General features: G+C 36.6%; 4 protein-coding genes across 4 annotated transcripts; 1 reads left to right on the forward strand and 3 right to left on the reverse strand.

Moving 5' to 3' along the window:
- Position 1: 1 nt before the first annotated feature.
- On the forward strand, positions 2 to 901 carry AT5G58375 (Methyltransferase-related protein). Its single transcript, NM_125223.4, has 2 exons — positions 2 to 284; positions 364 to 901. Exons 1-2 carry the CDS (start codon positions 129 to 131, stop codon positions 463 to 465), a joined length of 258 nt encoding a protein of 85 aa, NP_568877.1. The 5' UTR covers positions 2 to 128; the 3' UTR covers positions 466 to 901.
- SIP1 (SOS3-interacting protein 1) lies at positions 722 to 3,113 on the reverse strand. The gene is made up of 2 exons (NM_125224.3): positions 2,813 to 3,113; positions 722 to 2,494 (listed from the first exon to the last, which is right to left on the reverse strand). The coding sequence occupies exon 2, from the start codon at positions 2,289 to 2,291 to the stop codon at positions 852 to 854; it is 1,440 nt and encodes a 479-aa protein (NP_568878.1). The 5' UTR covers positions 2,292 to 2,494; positions 2,813 to 3,113; the 3' UTR covers positions 722 to 851.
- A 116-nt stretch (positions 3,114 to 3,229) lies between these two features.
- Positions 3,230 to 5,164, reverse strand: AT5G58390 (Peroxidase superfamily protein). The gene is made up of 3 exons (NM_125225.2): positions 4,807 to 5,164; positions 4,517 to 4,708; positions 3,230 to 4,075 (listed from the first exon to the last, which is right to left on the reverse strand). The coding sequence occupies exons 1-3, from the start codon at positions 5,002 to 5,004 to the stop codon at positions 3,515 to 3,517; spliced, it is 951 nt and encodes a 316-aa protein (NP_200647.1). The 5' UTR covers positions 5,005 to 5,164; the 3' UTR covers positions 3,230 to 3,514.
- A 3,784-nt stretch (positions 5,165 to 8,948) lies between these two features.
- On the reverse strand, positions 8,949 to 10,805 carry AT5G58400 (Peroxidase superfamily protein). The gene is made up of 3 exons (NM_125226.4): positions 10,503 to 10,805; positions 10,172 to 10,363; positions 8,949 to 9,677 (listed from the first exon to the last, which is right to left on the reverse strand). Exons 1-3 carry the CDS (start codon positions 10,725 to 10,727, stop codon positions 9,117 to 9,119), a joined length of 978 nt encoding a protein of 325 aa, NP_200648.1. The 5' UTR covers positions 10,728 to 10,805; the 3' UTR covers positions 8,949 to 9,116.
- Positions 10,806 to 12,588: the final 1,783 nt, after the last annotated feature.

Genomic DNA, 12,588 nt, shown 5'->3' on the forward strand with positions numbered 1-12,588 from the left:
TATTTACCCTTTTTTTTCCCTCCTCATCTCTCTCTCTTCTTCTTCATCAGCTCCTCTATCTCTCTCTTTCCTGATTGTCTTCATCAAAAACTGGAAAAAGCAAATCAAGAAAAGAGAAGAAGAAGCAGATGTGTCCGTTAAGGCTTATCCTCATATTCCTTTCAGCGACTCTCGCTGGCTTCTTCGTCCTCCAGAAGCTCAACTCTACCTCTGACGATCCTCTCGATGATTCCTTCACCGACGCTGAACACGCCGACGACGATTCAGTCTCTGGATTCTCCAAGGTTTCTTCTTTTTCCTCCGATCTTCATTCTCTCTCTGTAATTTGGGGATTAATGGGTTTTTCTGATTTTATGGGCTCAGGTGGGAATGGCAATGAAGTCTGGATTTTGGACATGCGTTGACATGGCAAGTGGTCGCTATCTCTGGAACAATCTCTGTTCAAATGCCAAACGCTCTTCTTGAGTTTTGTTACTCTCTATCTGTCTCTCTATTGTCTGTAACTGTTTAATTGAACTGCAATCGACGGCACCAAATTTACATATTGTCTCTGTACTATATACTATAGATCTTGTCTTCACTACTAAATCTCAATAAAGTCGAAGCCTTTATCCCAGTTTCAAAGAGAGTGGAGGATATGGCTTAGATTCTTGTTCTTCCTGTAATGCTGTAGAGTAAGCAATTGAAGTTCTCAATTCAAAAGTCTTGCCATTGAGAATTTCTTTAAACGACTTCTTTATATTATGATGGATTCCTTTTTTCCACAAATTAAAAATGTAAGAAACTCATATACGATTAACATCAGTGATTCAGTGTTAAGCAAAATTCCAAAAACTTGACAAGAACAAATTTCAAAACTTCAATGGTTCTTCCTGTTCTTGTTGTTCTTGTTGTTGTTGTTGTTGGTATTCTGTCTCTTGCTGTGAAGTAAGCTCATCTTTCTCACCCTGCCAAACCCATACAATATCTGACAGAGCAGGTCTAAGATCCTCTGCTACTAATTTCTGATACTCGAGAGTATCTCCATTTGATTTCTTCACTTCCACTAAATGAAAGTTTGGCGTCACTTGAAATATTTCTGCATCCATCGACAGAATCCCTTTTCTTCCTTCTTTTAATCGTTCCAATTTGAACAAACCTGCTTCTCGCTTTCTTATGCTCAGTTTCAATCGCTGTGCTACTTCCTCCAGCTTAGATATGATCACTGAAGCAGGTTTCTGTGATGTGAATCTAGATTCTCTCTTGTTATCATCTCCAAACAGTCCTGCCAGATCAAACCCAGCAGACAAGGCAATTAAATCAAAAGCGTTCAAATTTGTAGGTTCGTCTGTATGGTTTTCCTCCGTGACCCTGTCTCCGTTTTCACTTGGACCTGCTCCATTCTCACTTGGACCTGCTCCGTTCTCATTTGTACCTGCAGTACCAGCTTCCACAGAGTTTATCTCTTTGACTCGTTTCTCCATCTTTTTCTGTTTCATATGTAAACCTTTTCTGAACCAAGAACTCTCCCTGATTCTTGCGATGGTGATTCTAGTTTCAGGGTTAGGGTCTAGCATCTTACACAACAGCCTCCGTACTTCTGGAGCAAACCAGCTTGGTGCCTTAAAATCTGCTTTTCCTATCTTCCTGTACATCTCCATCAGATTGGAGTCATGGAAAGGTAGATAGCCTGCCAATAGGACAAACAAAACCACACCACAAGACCAAATATCTGCTTTTGTGCCATCATAGCCTTTTCGATTGATCACTTCTGGAGCAACATATGCAGGTGTACCACAAGTAGTGTGGAGGAGGCCATCTTGTCTCTTGCAGTCAGCAAGGGCGCTTAACCCGAAATCAGATACCTTGAGATTCTCATTATCATCTAGCAATAGGTTCTCCGGCTTTATGTCACGATGATACACCTCTCGGCTGTGGCAAAAATCAACTGCGTTGATAAGCTGATAAAAGTATTTCCAAGCAACATCATCTCTCAATTTCCCTTTGGCAACCTTGTTGAAAAGCTCTCCACCTTTACAATACTCCATAACAAAGTAGATCCTCGTTTTTGTTGCCATGACCTCATATAGCTCCACAACGTTAGGGTGTCTAGCAATCCTCATAACAGAGATCTCTCTCTTGATCTGTTCGATAAGCCCAACTTTCATAACCTTTTCCTTATCGATCATCTTGATAGCAACACTCTGGTTAGTAAGAATACTCCTTCCATAATACACCTTGGCAAAAGTACCTTGACCCAATAACCTCCCAACATCATATTTATCAGTCAAAACACTTGGCTTATTTTCCATCTAATCTACAAACTTATAACAGGCTCCAAAAAAAAAAAAACTACTTGATCCAGAGATAGCTCAGAGTTGGAGGTAGCTCATGAGTCATAACCTCATGAGCTCGTGCAGCTAATCCCCTAGTGATAGGAGGACACATCCTCCACCATTTCTGAGTTTCTATGCCGAATATGAATAAACCTCTTAGAAACTTGGTAGAATTGAGCCTGTCAAGTAAAAAAAAAAACAAAGCAATGAGATCTACTTCCAACAACAATCAGTGTATCGATCAAATCTAAACTCAATTATATGTATCGATCACGAGTCAAAACGCAATCATCAATCAAAACACACACACAAATTCTCAAACCACTAAAGCCCTAAACCAGAACCGATCATTCAGGTTATATAATTCTCCCCCATTACCGCATTACCTCTATATTAAAGAGAAAAAGCATAGATCGGCAATCAGAGAACCCTAAATTTCAACATGTAATCAACAATTCGCAAGGAGAAAACAAAACATATATGATCAAGACAATCACCGGTGAGGAAAGAGGATTCTGGGAATGAATCCGAGATCTAGTAGAAAGACGTGTAGATCTCTCTATCCGCCCCTAAAGGCCCCTTCTCTTCCTTATTTCTTTCTGGGTTTACCAACAAAAATGGAGGAGAAGACGGAAGAAGAAGAAGAAGAAGAGATGAAAACGAAGTTAAACGTCATTGGCGGTCCACGCACATCAAAAATAAAAATAATTTTTTAATTGAGGCAGAAGAGCAGAGGCCACTTGTTCCTCTGTGTCCTTGTCTACCTTATGACTTTTTACACTTGTCCTCTCATTCGCCTATTCACTTTTCATCCGACGGCTCACATTTTGCCATCATATATTTTTATGATAGTTTGCTCACCATTTTTTTTTTTAATGATATTTTATCTACTAATATTTGAAAAATCGTAGCATAGAGTTTATAACAAATCATCTACTCAACTAAATTTAAAAGTTTTATTTCTTTCAATCAGCCAAAGTAAGAAGAGAAAAAAAAAAAAAAAAAAATAAGAAGAGAATATAGACAGTAATTTATAATGGAAAACTGCATAGTCACAAACTTTTACGTGTTTATTGTTTTTTATATAATGAAGATGTATTTTAACAGTTGACGAAGAAGGGGAATGCACATGAAAAAACAGTTGACGAAGAGGTGATTATTGAGCTCAATGGGCTTGGGATAATATAAAAGAGAATCATTCAGTTGGGCCTCCGACAGTTTTGGCGGATCTGACCATTGGATCCGGTGAGGGGGCTGATGTCTCCCATCTTAATCATTGCCCTTGCAAAGTCGCGGTAGAAGGCATTGAGATTGTGGCTGTAAGCTATGACGAGCGAGTCGGTAGGACCATTATTAAAGAGGACTTGGTCTGACGTAAGCAAACCTTTTTTGCTCAGAAGTTGCTTGTAGAAGCCGTGGTCGAACCTATCGGGAGAGCGGACGTCAAGATTGGCTTTCTTGTTGTCTCCGGAGCCACTGGTGGCAGGACAGTTCCTCCGTTTAGAGATGGCGAAAGAGGTGTCGATATTGCTTGCGTTGTAGATTCGGTTTCTGAATGTAACACATTGGGCTCGTCCAATGGTGTGAGCACCAGAGAGGGCGACCATGTCACGTGTGGACAAACCTTGTGCTTTGAAACGGTTTATGAGGTTGCTAAGGGTAGTGATCGGAGGAGGGATGACTCCGGAGTTCGCGGCCGCGAAGTTCGCCGTCGTAGAGTCTCTTCTTCCAAGTTTCACGCTCCACCCCGGTCCACCTAGCTGTTTAGTCATATTAAGAAGTGTTAAACATTTAGATAAATGTTGGTCGGCTGAAGGGTTTGTAACAAAGGGAAAAACAAAAAACAAAAATTGGTCCGTGTTCATATGCTGTAAAATCGACCAAAATGTAAAAGTATCTTGTTAGGAATTCGTAAAGTAATGGTAGATTTATGCTATTTTGGCTAGATGTATGTGAGAATGATTTAGAAAATCAATGATTTACAAGAAAATCAGAAGGAAAAAGATGCAAGTTGCACTACAATTTTACCCTTCTTTTTAAGTTTTGAAAAGGGACAATTGATTAATTACTAGAAGATTCGAACTCTGGTTCTAGCTAGGTAAAATAAATGAATCCGAATCACTAAGCCACTTAACCATTCAACAATTATTACATGCATCTATGTAAGACATGACAAAGAGTAAAAGGGTAGAGGTGCTAACGAGGAGAACGGAGTCCCGAGCAGTGATGGCTAGAATGTCTGCGCATGAGACGATGCCCGGGCACATTTTCTCAACCTTAAACTTGATTTTGTCGATCACTTCGAACCCCCTCACAGAGTTATTGCTGGGTCCTGAGGTTTTCTCTCCCAAAAAAGACGGTGTGTCATCCAACAGTAAGGATCCGTCACACCCCTATCAAATCATATGCTTAGCATTTACTAAGTTTTAGGAGTAATTCATGGGAACATACAAAGCATGCTTCGTTTTTGCATTGAAAAAAAGTGCCTTACATTGACAAAACAATCATGGAAGAACAAACGAAGGAGAGAAGCACCCATGCGAGGCTCTCTGGCCACGGCCCGTTTCACGACTCGTCTCACGACAAGGAACAATGATGGACAGCTTTCCTTGTAAAAGTCACGGTTCAGCTGAGCCTCGGACTGTGACGCCAACATCATTATCATCATCAACAACACCACCTTTAACATACTTCTCTGCTTATCGTACTCCACTAATTCTCTTTGCTTCTTCTTTTTAAGACAAGATATAGCTATGAGTTATGAGTCGTTGAAGGACTCAGAGACTTGATGAGGGCTTTATAGAGAGGATAACTTACACGTAGGTTATTTTTGTTCACGTAGAAAAGTTTTTCTCGAATATCCACTATATTACTGGGTCCTTACTCCTTAATTACGCCACCTTTACCATATTCATGCATGTTTACATTTCCCTTTTTTCAGCACATTTCCCTTTTTTGTTTTCTACCAAGCATATCTTATTATACAAATTAAAACTCTAATGTTCATTATTCGTCGGGAGTATATACGTTTTAAGGTGAGCATACATTATTAAACTTGATATATCCATAACCATATCAAGATTTGCGATATACTATATAATAAACATATATAGTAATGTACATTATTATTTTAGTTTATGTTATAGATAGATGACAGTAATTATAATTCAAAGTTGTGATAATAAAATAACTAATCAATCCACACATTGGTTTTGATTTGAAAGCAAATGAATCTTTACATGATATTAAAGTAGTAGAATATGTGCCATCTAATTTGAATCCAAAGTGGTTCGATCTAAAGTTTTACATGCTAAATTTGAAGGGTTTCCTATCAAAACCTATTGCTGGTAAGTGGGTTTGATCCATATCCATTGATAAATTACCTTGGTCTCATTCTGTTTTCAGTGTAGGATTTCTAATATGTGTTCTCTTAAGGTGATGGATGGATCAAATTAATTTCGGATCAGATTAACTAGACCGGTTTTTGGGTAAAACCAAATTCATCATGAGCATGTGTTAAGGATATGATATATTGATAAGTTGATGAGACTAAGAATACGAAAGGACTTGTGGAATAATTGTATTGAACTCTTGTAAATATGAAGTTACAAAATGCATTCATTAGCTAGAAATATAACCAATATATTCAAAACTACCTACATCTACAATGTCTGCTAGGACTTTCTACAACGTTGATTGATATATCTCGGTTAGTGATTCTGCTCGATCAATCTCGGTTTTCCATCTGGCAACAGTTTTGTTTGATACAATAATTGTGGACATAGAGGATCTGATTGAAAGAATGTGAGGGCAGATAGGTCATATCACTGGGGGAGCGGGGAATAAGTTTGGCAGAAGCAGCTGACCTTCCAAGTTCCATGCATGCAACCACGACATTCCCAGCCCTTGATCACCTTTCATTATTTATATCATATAATTAATAGTTACATAAAAAAGTATCAAGGATTAATTTGTTCAAAACTAAAATTCTATTTGACAACTACTTCACTTCACTCCAGAACATGTATTGTTATTGTACTTGCCAACCCTAGAAAACAAAAACATGTCTAACACCGGCCGCCACTAAATTAACCGTTAGAGAATGGAAATAATATATAACCTACGCGATTTTTTTCGTTCAGACTCTAATTAATATAACTTATAAGTTTGATCCGTTTGTGGTTCCCACACCCACCGATAGAGAAAGAATTACTGATTATGGCGCAACAACTATATGACATGTTGTTTGAAAAGTTTATCAGATGAGAAACTAGGCCACTAAAAACGAATAATATCATCGTTGATCATATATACTCGTGACAAAATCAATTATCTACGTCCTACAACTCAAATTCAAGATAAACACCTCGAATTTTTTATTAAGTCACAGAGGAAAAACAGTGCGTTTGTCTTGCAAAAAGTAAAAAGTTGAATTTTCAAAGGTTGGGGAAATAAAAGTAGATTTCTTTTAACATGAAAGGAAAAAAAAAAAAAACTGATGGTGAGAGGTTAACAAACGAACTATTACTAGGTGGAGTTGTCTATCACTTACAATTTGCATTCTAGCTCTCTCCCAATTACTTCAATCAAATGTATAAGAACAAACAAAAAAGATAAAATTATCTCACGTGGATTGTTGAAAAGTTGAACCACGCATATATATATATATATATATATATATATATATATATATATATAGTATTTAATTTACGTGAAGGGTTTTTGTTTGAGATTAATCGAGGTCCACTTTTGTTTGATTATTAACTTTTGCTGGAGTGTTTGTTTTAATTCTGTTAGTTGATCGATCGAGTTTGTTAATTATTTTTTCTTTTCAATTTCAATGAAGTGAGGTCCACTTTTTTAGGATTGAGTGACTTTTTTTCTGTGTTTGATAATTTAGAGTGACTTGAGCCCATAGTGGTAACATGGGATATTATGGCTTTGGAAAACAACATGTATATTGGTAGAGAAACATTCTTTAAATCTCGGCAAACTCTAAACCTGTTTAGTCTCTCTTAATTTGCTACTTAGTATATTGTATGTACTTTTCTTTGTTGGTTTTGATGTGTTTCGAATTCGATTCTAATTAATTAACGTGTCGGCGTGTCGCAAACTCGCAATAACATCTGAATGATGATGTATATTAAACTCATATACAGACCAAAAGTGTTCACCGGCCGTGACGATACTTTCCGTCGGGAATTAATCCCATTAGAATCGAAAGTTCTCCTACACGTACGTACCACTAGACTAATTAATGGAACATATTGGTAAAAGATTAATAATTAAGTAGAAGAGAGCGAGGAGAATTGTGGGACCTGGGTAAAACACGACATGTTATCAAATCACGACTTATCAACACAAACCCTATTAGACCACTTCTTTCTCTCCAGTCATTTTAATGTCATGTATATCGTAATATCAATTTCAAACAGTTTATTTCTTTATATATATATATATATATATATATATATATATGGGTGTTACTACATATATATATCACCAACATAACAATAATGTAATTAGGCCTACTTATAGCATAGCTTATGTATAACATTACTCTTTTTTCTTTTCTTGACACAGTATAACAGTATACAAGGGTGGTAATATGTGGGAAAAGAATCAAAAGGGTGCCAATAATCCAAAAGCGACCGAACAAATTAAAGAGTTGTCAAAGTAATATGATGTGATTGTGAATGCGTCCAGACCAATTTCAACTCAAAGCGTACACATATCTACTGATATACATGCAGTGAGACCAGAAACATTATGTTTATAAGTTATAACAGCGGACTTCAATTAGACCATCAAAAGCACAATTATTTGAGAATTTCAAATGTTTAATTTAAACACTATACATTTTTTTCCTTTGTCAAATAAAAACACTATACATTTATTATTCAAGTGTGATGTGTGTATATACTATATAGTAAGAATGCATATGTCTCTTTAAAACAAAATTTACACATTAATTTATAATTCACGGCTTTCATGAGTCCTATCATGAACTTCAACAGTTAAACATAGATCGACAAAAAATAAGAGTTACGATGATCAATTTATGTGGAGATACAAAAGGTAAATTATTGTTGATTATGAATGTGGTTCGTCATTGTATCGTACTCTTTCTAGAAAATTAGGTGATTCATTTGTTAACAATATATAAAATAGTCCGTCGTGAATAATGAATGGTCATTTACATTTTACGGTAGACTATAATATGTAATTTTGTATATATGATAGAATCTTGTAAGAAATGGTGATATATAATATGACTACGGAATAACACAGTTACACAAGTCGTATGGTGGTCAATGATCATACTAGCTCATCTAGTCAAATTATCGAATTTACAAAAATCGTGGGCTGATAATAAACAAACTAATATATAGAGGAACTTTTTGTGAATTTTTATAAAAGGGGCCCTTCCTCTTATTGGGCCATAAACAAATGGGCCTTAAATAAGCGAAATGGGTGACTTGAGAGGTTGAGCCATATCTCATAGATATGGGTAACATGGAATATTATGGTTTAGGAGAACAATAGATATTAGATTGGGAGAGAACATTCGTCAAAAGAACTCAAATCTCGGCGAAATTTAAATTGAATAGTGAATACGATTAAACTCGTTTACCTCTATTGATCTGTTACTTAATTATATTATATATTATATCGATTAAACAATAGATATTTCCGGTTTAATTAATTGACATATCGCAATAACATCAGAATGATGCACATTAAAATAAGAAAAAAACAGTTCACTAAGAGATTATTATGGGCTTAATAGTAGAGACTATTTTAGTTGGGCCTGCGACAGCTGCGACGGATCTGTCCATTGGACCCGGTGAGTGGGCTGATGTCGCCCATTTTTATCATCGCCGCTACAAAATCTCTGTAGAATGCTTGGACACTCCGGCTGTAGGATACGACGATCGAGTCGGTGGAACCTCCGTTGAACAAGACCTGATCTGATGTGAGAAGTCCCCTGTGGTTGACAAGCTGCATGAAGTAGCTGCCGTCGAACTTTTCAGGTGTGCGGAGATCGAGAATGGCGGCGTTGTTATCGCCGGAGCCAGTTGCCGCAGGGCAGCTCCTCCGTCTGGATAAGGCAAATGAAAGGTCGATGTTTGTTGAGTTATATATCCGGCTCCTGAAGGTGACGCACCTGGCTTGCCCAATGGTGTGAGCCCCGGAGAGCGCCACCATGTCGCGTGGGGATAAACCGTTTGCTCGGAAAAGGTTAATAAGGTTATCAAGAGTAGAGGTTGGAGGTGGCAGGACGCCGGAGTTAGCAGTGGAGAAGCTCGCCGTGATAGAATCACGTCTCCCTAGTTTTACGCTCCAGCCGCGGCCACCCATCTGCTTAGTTCAAAAGGTGTAAGTAAGATTCTTTACAAAACAATTCTTCAAAATTTTAGTCACAAATCGTCGTCCAAAAAAAAAAGATGTAAGTAAGATCATATATGGATTGAAGATATAGGTTTGCATACACTATATACGAATCTGTCAAACAATAATGTGATACGAATGTAAAATATTTTCTACCTAATTGAAAATTTCTAAAATTTGAAAACCCGCAACGATCCAGTGGCAAGACCAAATAGTGGTACACGTACACGAGAGCTTGACCGTTCAAACTATTTGAAGACCATGTGTAAAAAATCGTTAAACAGAAGTTGATGTATTAAAACTTTCTGAAAATAAAATTAAGGGCCAAATTTGCATAAATTACTCTTGAAATAGTTTTACAAATGAAAATCAGAGATATTCAAAAGTTCCACTTGCGCAAGTTAAAATAAATGGCCATATATATATTTATATGTAAAAGAGTACGGGCAGAGAGAGGTACTAACTAGAAGGACCGAGTCCCGAGCCGTGATTGCCAGGATGTCAGCGCATGACACCACGCCTGGGCAGAGTCTCTCAACCCTTGATTTGATTGCGTCGATGACTTCATATCCTCGAACGGAATTATTGTTAGGTCCAGCCGTCTTTTCTCCGAGGAATGAACGTGTATCATCCAATAATATTGACGCATCACAGCCCTGCCATTTTTGTTTCAGTTTACAACAATGTTAGCATTCTAATTAACGAAAATACATGTAGACATGGCAAGCGTACGCTTCCTTTCTTTTATTAACAAAAAAACAATATATAAAAAAAAAAAACGAAAAGAAGACCTACGTTGACGAAGCAATCATGGAAGAATAGTCGGAGGAGGGAAGCAGCTATCCGACGCTCTTTGGCCACCTCTCGCTGCACCACCCGCCTCACCGTAGGGAGCAGTGATGGACAGCTGTCCGAATAGAAGTCAGTGCGTAGTTGGGCCTGTGCCTGGGATCCCAACATAACGATAAACAACAGCACAACGAACGCAGCTCTCTGACGACTCTGCTCATAGCACTCCATCTTTGTGTTTTTATTTTATTTTTGTTTTACTTCTGTTTTTCTATAGGAGTTACGAGGGATCAAGAAGCAATCCCGAGGCTGATTGCTTTTATAGAGGTTTACTTCCACGTAGGTGTTTTTTTATTTACTGTGCCAAAATCCTCACGTCACCTCTACGGCTCTACCAGACTACCACATTATTGTTCGCGTTTTCCTTTTCTTTAAGAACATTTTTGTTGTTTATCATCTATATAAAAGTTAAACTCTCTACTCTCTAGTCTCTAGTCCTCGTAAAGCTAAGCTAGTTCTATCAATAGATATAACACACGTTTTTATCTGCCCATACTTTATTATATGCATGTCAATAGCCGTATCAACATTGCTATATACATATATATAATATATACGTTATTAATTTAAGGTATATGAAGCGTACATCGTAAATAAAAATGGTATCTACCGTAATATAAAGAGAAGCGACGTCCAATTTTGGGGCTTGTGTTATAGATCAAATTTTGATACTATATGATAAGTCGATGACTGATGGGAACATAAAACATCTAAATTAATATCAATATAATACCATGATATGTAATAGCCTAATAGGTTTGGCTGACGTGTATTGGTTATATGAATCCATGATAAGTTGATGATACTAATATTTAATAACATAACACATTATATGAAATAAATGTGTTACACTTGATTTTTTTTTTAAAAAATGTGTTGCACTTTTAAATATATTCATGCACTATCTTTATATAAACGTAAAGAATTCTAAATTAAGACAGACACATCTTTGACCAAAATATTAAAGACATAATAACACATTCTAAAATATATTCCAGATCCTTATACAGTCTTCATGTCAGTGAGGGATTCCGATCGATCTCGGTTTTTGACATTGGTATCTTCCAACTTCGTTTAATTATTTCCCTTCAAATAATTTGTGAACACGAAAGGAAATGATCGAGAGAGTGTGGGCAGAGCTAGTGATGATCGTATAATTGGGGAGGATGAGATAGGTAGAAACAGCTTACCTATCAATGCATGCAACCACCAACGACATTCTCATAAATATCAGTCTTTCTCACCTTTCAATTTCCACTTTCATGAAGTTTTATATATTTTCAAAAGAAAGCGTACCCCTAAGATTAGTTTGTTTATTTTTCAAATAAATCATGTTCACAACTAGTTTACTCCTGCAAATTTTTTGTTATTGCTATTATACTTACCAAACACATATATTATATATACAGAAAAGAGGCTTAAACACCACCTTAAATGATTTTATCCGTTAGAATCGCTAGTAATATTTAACCTAATTAACGATTTTGTGCTCTGACTTTAATTAATTATTGTAAGCTAGTATAAGTTTTATCCGCTACGCACACCCACACAAAGAAGAAAAAAAATACTGGTCATGGAATATGGGGCAAGGGCAACTATATGACATGCTGTTCAAATTTTAATTGGATGAGAACTAGAAGTCTAGAACGCCAAAACCCTAAAGAGTATCGTTGATAGCTGATCTACGTATTCAAAACTAAATAAACACGCCTTAGATTTCCGACTAAGTCACATGGGATAATTAGTGTGTGGCTTGCATAAGAAGTTGAATTTCAAAATTGGGAGACAAAGTTTTTTTTCTTTCTTCTTTTCGTTTATTTTAAAGCGATAGTGAGAGGTAGTTAACAGAACATACTATTATTCGATCGAATTGTCTATCACCCACAGTAACCCTAATCTACAATCATCCTCTTCAAAAATATAAGAAAACGTACATATTTAATTATTCACGTGGATTGTTGAAAACTGAACCACAAATATTGTATTTGTTTTTGTTAAATCTTGTAATTTTGCTATGTCCGCTTTTTAGGAA

Source organism: Arabidopsis thaliana, chromosome 5, assembly GCF_000001735.4.
Source record: "Arabidopsis thaliana chromosome 5, partial sequence".
Taxonomy (NCBI): Eukaryota; Viridiplantae; Streptophyta; class Magnoliopsida; order Brassicales; family Brassicaceae; genus Arabidopsis; species Arabidopsis thaliana.

Excerpts from the sequence above, each read along its gene's own strand:
- AT5G58375 (NM_125223.4), top strand. The coding sequence starts at position 129 with ATGTGTCCGTTAAGGCTTATCCTCATATTCCTTTCAGCGACTCTCGCT. Across the intron at positions 285-363 it reads CAGTCTCTGGATTCTCCAAG|GTGGGAATGGCAATGAAGTC; the intron begins GTTTCTTCTTTT and ends TTATGGGCTCAG.
- SIP1 (NM_125224.3), bottom strand. The coding sequence starts at position 2,291 with ATGGAAAATAAGCCAAGTGTTTTGACTGATAAATATGATGTTGGGAGG.
- AT5G58390 (NM_125225.2), bottom strand. The coding sequence starts at position 5,004 with ATGTTAAAGGTGGTGTTGTTGATGATGATAATGATGTTGGCGTCACAG. Across the intron at positions 4,709-4,806 it reads TCCATGATTGTTTTGTCAAT|GGGTGTGACGGATCCTTACT; the intron begins GTAAGGCACTTT and ends ATGATTTGATAG. Across the intron at positions 4,076-4,516 it reads CTCGGGACTCCGTTCTCCTC|CTAGGTGGACCGGGGTGGAG; the intron begins GTTAGCACCTCT and ends ATGACTAAACAG.
- AT5G58400 (NM_125226.4), bottom strand. The coding sequence starts at position 10,727 with ATGGAGTGCTATGAGCAGAGTCGTCAGAGAGCTGCGTTCGTTGTGCTG. Across the intron at positions 10,364-10,502 it reads TCCATGATTGCTTCGTCAAC|GGCTGTGATGCGTCAATATT; the intron begins GTAGGTCTTCTT and ends CAAAAATGGCAG. Across the intron at positions 9,678-10,171 it reads CTCGGGACTCGGTCCTTCTA|ATGGGTGGCCGCGGCTGGAG; the intron begins GTTAGTACCTCT and ends TGAACTAAGCAG.